General features: G+C 38.1%; 1 protein-coding gene across 1 annotated transcript; it reads right to left on the bottom strand.

The window, feature by feature from the left end:
• Window positions 1-758: 758 nt before the first annotated feature.
• Window positions 759-10,494, bottom strand: nmt1a (N-myristoyltransferase 1a). Its single transcript, XM_032586690.1, has 12 exons — window positions 10,362-10,494; window positions 8,177-8,276; window positions 7,833-7,977; window positions 7,608-7,726; window positions 5,586-5,677; window positions 5,373-5,489; window positions 5,100-5,270; window positions 4,354-4,462; window positions 4,104-4,274; window positions 3,856-4,020; window positions 3,634-3,771; window positions 759-2,099 (listed from the first exon to the last, which is right to left on the bottom strand). The coding sequence occupies exons 1-12, from the start codon at window positions 10,463-10,465 to the stop codon at window positions 2,079-2,081; spliced, it is 1,452 nt and encodes a 483-aa protein (XP_032442581.1). The 5' UTR covers window positions 10,466-10,494; the 3' UTR covers window positions 759-2,078.
• Between the last annotated feature and the right edge of the window lie 473 nt (window positions 10,495-10,967).

The raw sequence follows: 10,967 nt of genomic DNA on the forward strand, positions 1-10,967 counted from the left end.
CACAAGATGGCATCGCACCTCGAAGTATCACTGGCTATCAAAAAAACTTCACACTGAACCTAAGATACGTAAAATCTGTCTCTGCCCTTCCTAAAAGCTCTCGGTTCTACCATACTTTTTCCTTCCACAAAACTTTAACACAAGGAGTATGAATAAAGCAGTCTCATTTGTCAAATTATTGAGAACTATTTTCAATGACTGCATTTGTTTGGCAATGCAGCCCCACCTACATGAGCAGCACAATTTATATTGTTTGAATTTTTACAATAGATATTTATAGAAAGATAACATGTTTGAGGAACTTTTTTAGAACAAATAAATGGTGGAAAAGCAACTTTTAGACAAAAATTTAAGTTCAGGTGATTTTTGAATTGCGACTTCATATTTTCAGCAACTTTGTATTTTTGTCTCCTGTACTTCAATTACAGAAAATGTCCTTTTAATCAAACAGCAGTGATTTGGATAGGTGGTTGTAATCTGAACACAGTTACTAGTGTAAAGAAAGGGTCATTATACATTTGTGTATAATGAAATGCATACTTTCAAATAGATATACTTGTTTAATACTGACTGCTAAAGACTGAATGATTTGGCTTAAAACTCCCATTTGATAAGGTTTGCAATAATGTGGCAACTTCTTGAAGGCATTTCCTACTCCAAATTAAAAAACAACCTTACTTGCATCTTCACATTAAATTCCTGCATTATAATCACAGGAAGATAAATTTTTTGGACATGCTTTGCAAACAAAACCCAAGTTTTACATAAGAAACACTTTATTAGAGTCAGCGTCACCCACCCTGTACTTCTCCAATGCGCGACTCCATCATTCACTATAAAACCTCACCCAATTTAAAAGCAGCCCAGCAGTCAATATGAAGGATACCTTGAAATATGCCACGCTGTATAATAATATCAGTGTGTTGTCTTGTCTTTTAATTCAGATGAACTGACAATTATCAGTCCAGAACTTTAAAACTTGATGACAACTCCATGTTTGTTTACATTTCAATAATTTAAGTCTTTATTGAAGTAAAACATTTAAACTCATTCTTTGACTTTCCCCACATTCAAAGCTAATAAAGATTTCTGATCTCACCCTGACACTTTTCAAATGTTTGGGAAACATTATTTCAGGGTGAACATTTTTTTCAACTGGGGGGGACATTTATATTAAAATTTGTCATAAATTTCATCCCTGCTAACAAGTGTGCAGCACAATCCCCCCCCCCCCCCCCCATCAGAATGCCATTTGCCTCATTTCAGCAGTCCAGCCTGACCAATGTGGATTGATTTGTGTCCAACTAAGCAGACTCAGGATCAGTCAGTGATTCTTTTGTTAGTACAGTAAGCTGGAGAAGGACGGCCACAAAAAGTTGATATAAATGAGTGGAGCTTCAGAAATTAAACACCAACTCTGGGTTTAATTCAAGCAGTGCTGAGCAACCTTCACAGCTGCTGAAACAGATTTAAACAAAGAAAAAAAAAAAAAGGGTCAAGCATGACAAGAAGGTTCGAACCAGAAGCCCTTATCTTAAGTCCATTTTTGGTTTTTACCGCATCTTTTTCAGCCTCCTCGTTAAAATCTCTGTCACCCATTTTGTTTTGTTTTTATTATTTCTAAAACTCAATTTTATTTTAGTTGCAAAAAGCACTTCCAATATTTGAGGATAAAATCAAACAGTAGGTTCTACTCTGCATGTGTTAGGGCATTAACCTCAGTTATGTCTGACTTACTATGTACAAGTACTGTGGGTCTCGAAGATAGGAGTGGCCAGTAACCCGTGCATTCGGTTGTGTTTTGGTACATTTTAAGACAGCTTTCAGAGGAAATACAGTTGTTTGCAATGATAAACTACAAATGGCTTAAGGTCCATGTGGTTGAGGGAGGGGGAAAACCTGGGGGCTCTCCCAGCCTCTGTACACCTGGCAGCGGTAGTGCAGGTCGAAGTTCAAAAGGTCAGAAAGTAAAAATGAGCGGGAGGGAGTGGGTTTTCTTTTCCGAAAGCATGAAGCCATCAGTCCATGGTGCGGTTTTCAGGCCCGCTGGTGACGCGTGCTTGTGGCGTAAAGGGATGTCACTGCAGAACCAATCCAACCTAAAAAACAATCACAGCAGCTGTTAAGTAAAATACACAAAGGAGATTTTAAATTCAGTTTTAAATCACAAATTACTCTACATGACGACATCTTGAATTGTGCGAGAGGAAGAAATGAGAAATGACTCAAAACAAAAAGATATTCAATTATATTCTTCGGTACTTCACAACAGTACATTAAAAAATATTAGCTAGCGAGATCCAGAATTGTTGGGTATCAAGTTACAAAACTCTCAAAACAGTGAAACGTGTGTTGTTTTTTTTTTTTTGTTTCAAACTTATATTTGGAGGAACTGATAAGACAGTGGAGAACCTAATTTTAAAATGAAACTTTTTCTTTTTTTTTTTTTTACATTTTACTGACATTTTGTTTTTCAAACAAGTACTAACAGTTTGGTCAGGAGGTTTATCAAAGTCTTAAGGACAGACACACCTACAGTATACTCCAATAAAAGCAATGCCAGTGTACAGCTGCATCTCAAATAATAGCATCAAAAAGTCAATTTATAATAGTGATACAAATCAAAAACCGGAAAAAGTAAATATTACGAACAAAGGGAGAAAAGTAGGCATTTATTTCAGTTAAGCTAATGAAAAACCAATATTGAGCTCATCAGAAAATGTACATTTCTTTTATGGCTGAAACGATTCCTCGAATGATTCGAGTACCTCGATTATTAAAATTCCTTGAGGAAAATTTATCTGCCTCAAGGCTTCGTTAAATTATGTAGCACACCGTGTTCCGCCCGGATCATTATTTGTGGAGGGCAGCGCTGTTACGTCCGCCTATGAGCTGCTAGCAGCATGTTGTTGAATTTTGCAGCGTTTTGTCAGGATTTGGGGGAGAAATAAGGATTGTTGAACTTTGTGGTGCGATGGTTGGACTACGATAGCTGTTCTGGTGTCGTCACAGTTTGGAGCGAACGGACAGAGGGAGGCAGAGAGAGAGAGATCTGACTCCTCGGATAATTGTAAAAAATACTCTATAGAGTACTTGATTGCTAAAATATTCTTTTACAACAGCCCTAATATCTTTTGCACAAGACAAATTAAAAAACCGGATTTATGATGCAGAAATTTTAGGGTCTAATTAAGCATTAGGAAAATTAATGGGAGGTAAAGTCATTGTAGTGATCCAACACATAGCCATATTCAGGACACTGACTCCATGATAGTCATTTTCTAATCAGAGAAACGACTCAAAACAAAAAGATATTGTTTTGAGTCAATATCTCGATTAGGATAATTTACACATTATCTTAATGGGTAAATGTTCATCACAACAATGAATGTGGCAAAATAATATTTTGTGTTTATCAGTGAAATTAAAACTCCTCACAATTTGTTTCAAGAAAACAGGGATATTGTCTATGCTGATGAAAATTTAGACATTTCTGACACTTTAACCCAAAGGCCAACCAAGCCGTCACCAAAAGGTGGAAACGCTGTCATATTAAGCTGGTGTTAGGACACAAACTAATACTTTTAGAATAATTCAGGTAACTTAAAAAAAAAGAATCCAGGTAAAATGTACCTTTTCTGCTCCCATGCTGGGACACTTCCAATTATACAGATAATACTGTAGATTTCCATCCCCAATGCCAAACTTCAGCTTCTCCAAGAAAGTCTTGTTTTCCATTAGATCCAGTGCATTAAAGACATCAAAGCCTTTCTGTATAGGCACAAAGCAGAAGGAGTTTAATGTGTGAAGAAAGGATCTCTTATGTACGTTTTTATAAAAATGTGTTAGACGAACCGATTTGGCCAGAATGAGAGCGTCGGACATCAGGTCCAGCAGGGGTGTAGTGGTGTGCACGTTGTAGAAAGAGTACGCTGCTTTAAGACTGCGATGAACAGGGTGATTCATTATGGTGGAAGGCAGTGTGTAGAAACTCAGGAAATCTGTCACTTTGCCTTCGTTCTGTTGGATAATAACATCATCATTATTATAATAAAAAGGTGCAAACCTTTGCTGAGACATTAACCAACAAAACTATTCATCACCTCCACCACATATGTGTCAATTATGTTCTCCTGTGGGAGCAACCAGTGCTCCACCTCTTCCTCATTCATGGCAGGAACCAGGTTGAACTGGTTAAGGTACTTGCGGAGGAGGCGGCTCACCACTGGTACATCCTTCTTGGTCATCGTTCGCAGACCAGAAGTCTTTGGGGACTGAAGGGTGAAAAGAATATGATGAAAGAAGAGCTTAGCTGATGATTCGCATCAAAATCTGTTTCTATTTGCCACTGACCTCAGGCAAACGGTACAACTTCATGGTGCGCTGCATAGTCATGTTCCTGCTCAGGTGGGAGAACTTCACTTCGATTAGTTTTCGTGGGTTCAAAGAGCGATGCCAGTATCTGTCCAGAAGAAGAGTATGTTAAAGCTGCAGTATGCAACTTTAAAAAAAATATGTTTTTTTTTTTTAGATATTTGTTGAAACTGTCACTATGTCAAGACAGTTTATGAGACAGAGTCTGCAGAAAAAAAAAAAAAAAAAAAGAAGAGTTCCTCTGCCTTCTCCTAATGCTAACTAGAAATAATCAATCAGTGCCAGGAGGAGGGTCTTAGCAGTGTCAATCAGCTCATGTGCATGCCTCCCTTCTTTGCTCTCTGCTATAATAGAGCTTCTCCCATGTCAAGAATGCTAGAGCCAATAAGCAAGGCCACCAATGACAGCAGAAAAGCTGTTTTCTTGTAACAGTAAGTTGCTTCTCCGACATTAGCACATTTAGCATCACGTTCATAAGGTTGATCGACATCGCTTAGACCCTCCTCCTGGTTCTGATTGGTTGCTTTTGGTCTGTAGCTGTGCATTAATTTGAAATGCAAGGTGGAGGAGGTTCATCTTTTCACAGATAGTTTTAACAAATATGTTAAAAGCATTTTAATAAAAGTTACATACTGCAGCTTTAAAGTAGATGACATTCAAGGCTTTACAATAAGTAAAAAAAAAAACAAAAAAAAAAAAAACAGATGGCCTTCTGCCATGCAGACCTGCAGGTTCCCACAGGCTTGGGCAGTACCACCCCGGCAGTGTACACTGCCTGGAAGATACCCTGAAGGTTGACCCGTCTGGTGATTTCCCGGATCAGAACTGGAGCAACTCGTTTGGCTCGCAGCTTCTTGTGGACGCACAAGAAATTGATCTCTACCATTTTCTTTTCTCTAAAAGCACAAGAAAAACAAGTGATGAGATGTGGAAGTTGGCTGGAGATTAATGACACACTCAAAGATAAAAATGAAAAAGAATCCAATGGATTAACTTACATGTCATAGATGCGGATGGTGGCTGGAATGGCACTGATGAATCCGACCAGCTTCTGATTGGAGTTCACTCGGACTCCACAGTGCCACTGAGGCAGCCAACCTGGAGGTCGCAGAGCCCTGGACAAGAGACGGGTTACTTGTTTTAATGCCAAAGTATCTATAAATAGAAATTAAGTGTAACTTTAAAATGACAAACTGAATTTATGAAGCTACCAGAGCAAGAACTCAGGGGAGTAGTCAAATCTGAACATGTTGTCGTCATCTTCCACATAATTTTCATTGAGGAGCGTGTAGAGCTCCTTCAGCTGGAAGACAAAAGAAACATTTTAATCATATTAATAAGATCTAAACTACAGCAAGTTTTAGTAAAAACAGTTTTGTAAGATAATTTTTCCATCTTCCATTGCCAATGTAAATCTGACACTAATTCTATCTCTGCGCAGAGAGAATTTAAACCCCCATGGTACGTTCTAATTTTGGTCTCAGTGAAATAGGATGACAACTATCATTTAATAATACAATCCAGATCATTTAGACATTATTTATAAGAATCTGCAATAAAGTTCTCTTTACTTTTGTTTTAATCACTAATAACCCAACATGGAGAAGTAGAATTCAGCTCTTATGCTCCACAAATCCAAAGAAACTTACAGAAAAATACAGAGTTCCTTTAAATCTAGACCTGTTGGAGATGCCTTTGATTAACAGCAACTAGAATATTGATCAATATATTTGATGGGTATTTGACAAAATGTGATGTTTATTGATTGTTTCATAATTGATGACTGCGTGATGTTTTTATGATGTAAAGCACTTTAAGCTGCCCTGTCACTGAAATGTGCTGTACAAATAAACATGACTTAAATAAGAAACTATTTATGCAGAAAAAGAGGAACAGCAGAAAATAATTATTTAAATACCCCATCTTGCAACAAGTACTGATATTTAACAAAACTGCAGCCAAAAACTTCAACACATTTTATTAGGATTTGATTTCTAAATAAAAAGCAGTGCAGCCAATTCCCTTCAGAGCTCCCTTAACTTGTGAAATCCTGAAATCTATAATTTAATCCCACTTTGATTACACCTGATTTCTGAAGGCCTTGGGGGTTTGTTAAAGAAAATAAGCACCAATCAGAAAAAACTAAATAATCAGTGCAACCAACTGCGTCCAGGAGTGATTTAATTTGCTAATTGAATCCATCTGTGTGTTTAATTTCAGTATAAATGCAACTGCTCTGTAAGTCCCTCAGAGGTTTGCTAGAGAAAATTATCAAACTAAAACCTTCATGAAGATTAAGAAACAACATTAAAGCAACATTAAGTTATGAAACAACATCCCAGCCTCTGAACAGCTCTCAATCCATCATCTGAAAATGAAAACAGTAACTGCAAAGCTACAAAGACATGGCTATCCATTAGAAAAAAGAAGCAAAGAGATGCATGATGACTGGAGGAACTTGAGAGATTCAAAGCTCAAGTGGAAAAATACAACAATCTGCTGGTCAGACAGGAGCAAAATTAAACTTTTTGGTCTACATGCAAAACACCAAATATGGTAGAAAACTGAAGAAACAATCTGTACTTTTAAACATGCCGTGTCAACACAATCCCAATTAATAACCAAGGTGGCCTGAGTCAATATTTTGCATTTTTTCATCAACTTCACAAGCATGCACTGCTTTGCGTTGATCAATCTTCCAAAAAATAAAATAAAATACAAAAATCACACTAAGATATTTAAAACTGTGGTTGTAGAATGGCAAAATTTTAAACGGATCATAGTGTATGAATAGTTTTGTGAGCAAATAATCTTAGAGATCAGATTGCAAATATGATGCAACTTCGTCTTCTTTTTTTTTTTTTCCATTTTTTTCTCCGAAGAGTTTTTGCGGTGCTAGTGGCTCGTATTTTTTCAACAGTAGGCAGACAGGAAGGAGGGTGAGGAGAGGGGGAAAGACATGCGGTAAAGGTCGTCGGGACCGGGAGTCGAACCCGCGACGTCCGCGTCGAGGACTAAGGGGCATGCTAACCCCCTGCGCCACCACAGCACGCCCCAACTTCGTCTTCTTTTAAACAAAATACAGTGCAACTTAAAATAATCTGGTAAGCCTGATCTGAAAGTAAACTACATGGACATGCTGCACAAGGTTACAATAAGTTAAAAACTTTGCAAAGTGGAATAAAGAGAAATGAAGATTTCTTTATTTGAAGTGTGATTTGACTTGGTCTTACCACAGCGGGGTTCCCCAGGTCGAGCGTGTCCCAGGTGAAGCCCTGAGGGAGGCTATACGGCTCTTCTCTAATGTGGTCTTTATCAGGTTCGATTGACCCGTGTGATGTTACGGTCTCCCCTGAAGGAAAAAAAATTGACATGAAGCAGAAAAATACAACACAGCACATAAGTCGAGTAGATTTTGGTTTTATGAAAGAAATAAAAAGCCATAACAATCGTCATACCAAGCTTGGGCACAGGTTGTGTGTCCCAGAACTGGTAACTCCTGCGAGTCGCCTCCTCCATTGTTTTAGCTGGGCCTTGGCCAACAGAAAACAGTTCAATGGCCTTTTGGATCTCCTGTAGCTTATCAGCTGGCAGTGAATTCACCTGTTCAGGAAGTTAAACAGCTCATTTGGAATAAAAGTGAAAAAAAAAAAAATTATGAATAAAAGGTCAACATTATTAATTACTTTAACCTGATTGTTAGCCATTCTGGTGTGCTGCTCCACACTTAGAAGACCTCTACAAGTTGTAATTTGTTCCTGTACCTTGAATAATTTTTCAAAGCTAAAAAATTATTTCATGCCTTAGCAAGGGGATCCTGAGCTGCTTCGGTGGCACCCGCTTTCTTCTTCTTTTTCTGTCTCTTTTTCTTCTTTTTGGCACCAGTGTCATCTCCACGTTCACTGAAAAACAGAGAAAACCTGATCTTAAAAAATTTAAGTGATTAAATGCATGTCGGAAATATTATTGCTTTGTGTAAAGTTCAAAGTTCACTAATTACTCTTGTTTGTATTTTTTTGTTTTAAATGTGGAACGGTAAAATGCACTTAAATGTTTATTATTTAACAAAATGCTTTTATAATCACTACTACCAATATTATTAATACTACATCCACATTGTATGCATTTTATCTCCATCTGTGTTAATCTTTCCTATAGTATGGGCAAGAAGTCTTCAACCTCGACAATTTAGCCAAAAAACCACAACATTTTGAAAAAAAGAAAAGCACTTTATATATTCAGTTGAGTATCTACTTTGGGAGATTTGCTAGATTTTTAAAGAACAATCATTTGTATCTCTATTTTTAGGATTTCAAATAAATGTAAAATTTTCAATAAGAGTATGGGTAGTTTTTTTCCCTGTGGTATGTGAAATGATGTAAAATTAAAAATAGTTTATTCTAACCTAATGGCAACAAAAATAGACCTATTACTGTATATAGTGTGTATACTGTAAATAGCCCATTACTGGTTCTTTTAGTGTCATTCTGCATGGAAATTTAATACAATATTGCAGGAGAAAAAAAAGAAAAACTGTTAAATACCTGCACTTGATATTATATCTATATTTAAAACGTGAGCTGGTTCTTTTTATTTCTTAGCCAAAGTTATTAAGAGCCATTGTGGATGGTCCAAAGAGCCACATATTGTAGCTCTAAAGCAGGTGACAAAACAGCCTCACTTGATCATTTAAACTGACACAAAGACACAACAGGAAGGAGTAATAGTGAGTTCAAACTTGATAAACCACACACCTACTCGCATCCATCCTGACAATGTACTTACAGGGGATTATCTCATTAGTGTCCAAGAGAGGACAGAGGACAGGTTCTGGGCCTGCATTTCAACCCTCTGCACCCCCACCAGTGCAGATGGCGAATCACATGACCTCTGGTTGAGAAGTGCATGGTATAAAAGCGTGTCTACATACCCATGTACAGGAGGTCAGTGAGTGACTGGGACAATGGACAACAAAACATTCAATAGTTTGTTCTCCATGGTCCATTTCAGTCGATGCGAACAACCAGACCTATTCTTTGTTTGCATGGAGAGGTACCTCATGTACTTGCTTCTGGAATTAACAAGGTCATCAACAACCTAACGACCACACTCAAGTGATAGCATGTTTTCATCTTTGTGGATCTAAAAGTGTTTTTAGAATACGTTTATTTTATTTTACATGTGGCAACACATGACCTTAAAGAACCATGACATAGGAGGGGTGGCAAGATAACTCTCTCTCTCTCTCTTAAAAGTAGAAAGGGACCCTGTACTGCGGCTCGCAGCTTGGTAAACGCTCAGGGGGAAAGTGCCAAGCCAAGTAGGATTTCAATCAGACTATTTTGCGTATGAGCTCTTCTGAGTTCAGCTGTTTCTAGACGTTGCAGGTTTCTGTCAAAACAGTATGAAACGAAGCTCGCCACACACTGCAGGATACAAAGGCAGAACAGAAAGCGCATTATTATCATCATCAATGCGCATCTGCTTGTTTCGCTTTTAATTCTGAATCGGACAAAAGGGGTTTGACAGCTTTGTTAGCATGGCCAGCTAACTCGCATCTGTCAACTGGGCATAATCAATAACTACCTGCAAAAAGCGACATGCTAACACCTTGAAACATAACAAACTTTAAAAAAAAAAAAAGTTTATTTAATCTTCGCAGGGGACACGGGAATATGTGGTTTATTGCGAGGTCATTTTCCAACCCAATTTTGATCATTTTTAACCCCCTAAAACAACGCCTTGCTGTATTCGATGCTAAATCCCTCCTACTTTGTAACAAGAAATCCAACCTCACCCAATCACATTACAGAGTTAACGCGCAGACACCGGTTGTAGCCAATAAGAAGAACGCAAGGAGGCTGGACTTCAACGAACGGCAGTTGCCTTGGCTTCTTGCTAAAGCTCCAGTTAGCATTCGCTTCGGTGTAAAAGTAAGGCAGTATAACTCGTAAATCGCCGCTGTGTGAATAAAGCTGCCTTGTTACCCGTCCTCCAAGTGGTGCTCTTCATTTTCACAGTCGCTACAGTGCCCATGGTCCTCTACATCTTCTTTCTCCGGGATCGCTGCTGTCTCATTCTCATCCGCCATCTTCGACCAGGAAGTGAGGGTGCACGGCGTGCGCTGGTCGCCTTTAAACAAGCCTTCACGCTATTGGCTCTGCGATGGGGTCGCCTTTAATGTCGTCCTTTGTGCTCATGTCAAAAATGTTTGCCGTAAACAACAGTACATGTACACGTTTATTGATTTTTTTCTTCACTATAAATTTCACCAATATATATGATAACGGCAGCCACGACGCCGGGGATTTTGCAGCCCACACAGTTCAAATCATTTTTAGAAGGGACGTTCCCTAAGATATTGCTAAAGTTCAAGTCCTTAAATGTTCTACACAATGATTTACACAATGTAAATCATATTGGGAACCTTGTGGGAACTTTCCCCTAATGGATACACTGGGCAAAAAGAACCATGAGGACATCTGGTTTGACAGCTTTCTGGGAAATGTTTAATAAAAGTTAAAGGAAACTGTGCCTTTCAGGAAACTTTTCTGTTTCAGGAATATACATGGTAGACTAGCAAACAATATCTT

This window comes from Xiphophorus hellerii, chromosome 16 (assembly GCF_003331165.1).
Source record: "Xiphophorus hellerii strain 12219 chromosome 16, Xiphophorus_hellerii-4.1, whole genome shotgun sequence".
Taxonomy (NCBI): Eukaryota; Metazoa; Chordata; class Actinopteri; order Cyprinodontiformes; family Poeciliidae; genus Xiphophorus; species Xiphophorus hellerii.

Bases quoted from the DNA above. Each gene is read 5' to 3' on its own strand.
- nmt1a (XM_032586690.1), bottom strand. From the start codon at position 10,465: ATGGCGGATGAGAATGAGACAGCAGCGATCCCGGAGAAAGAAGATGTA. The intron at 8,277-10,361 runs GTAACAAGGCAG...TCTGTTTTTCAG, and splicing joins GAGCACCACTTGGAGGACGG to TGAACGTGGAGATGACACTG. The intron at 7,978-8,176 runs GCATGAAATAAT...CTTCCTGAACAG, and splicing joins CTCAGGATCCCCTTGCTAAG to GTGAATTCACTGCCAGCTGA.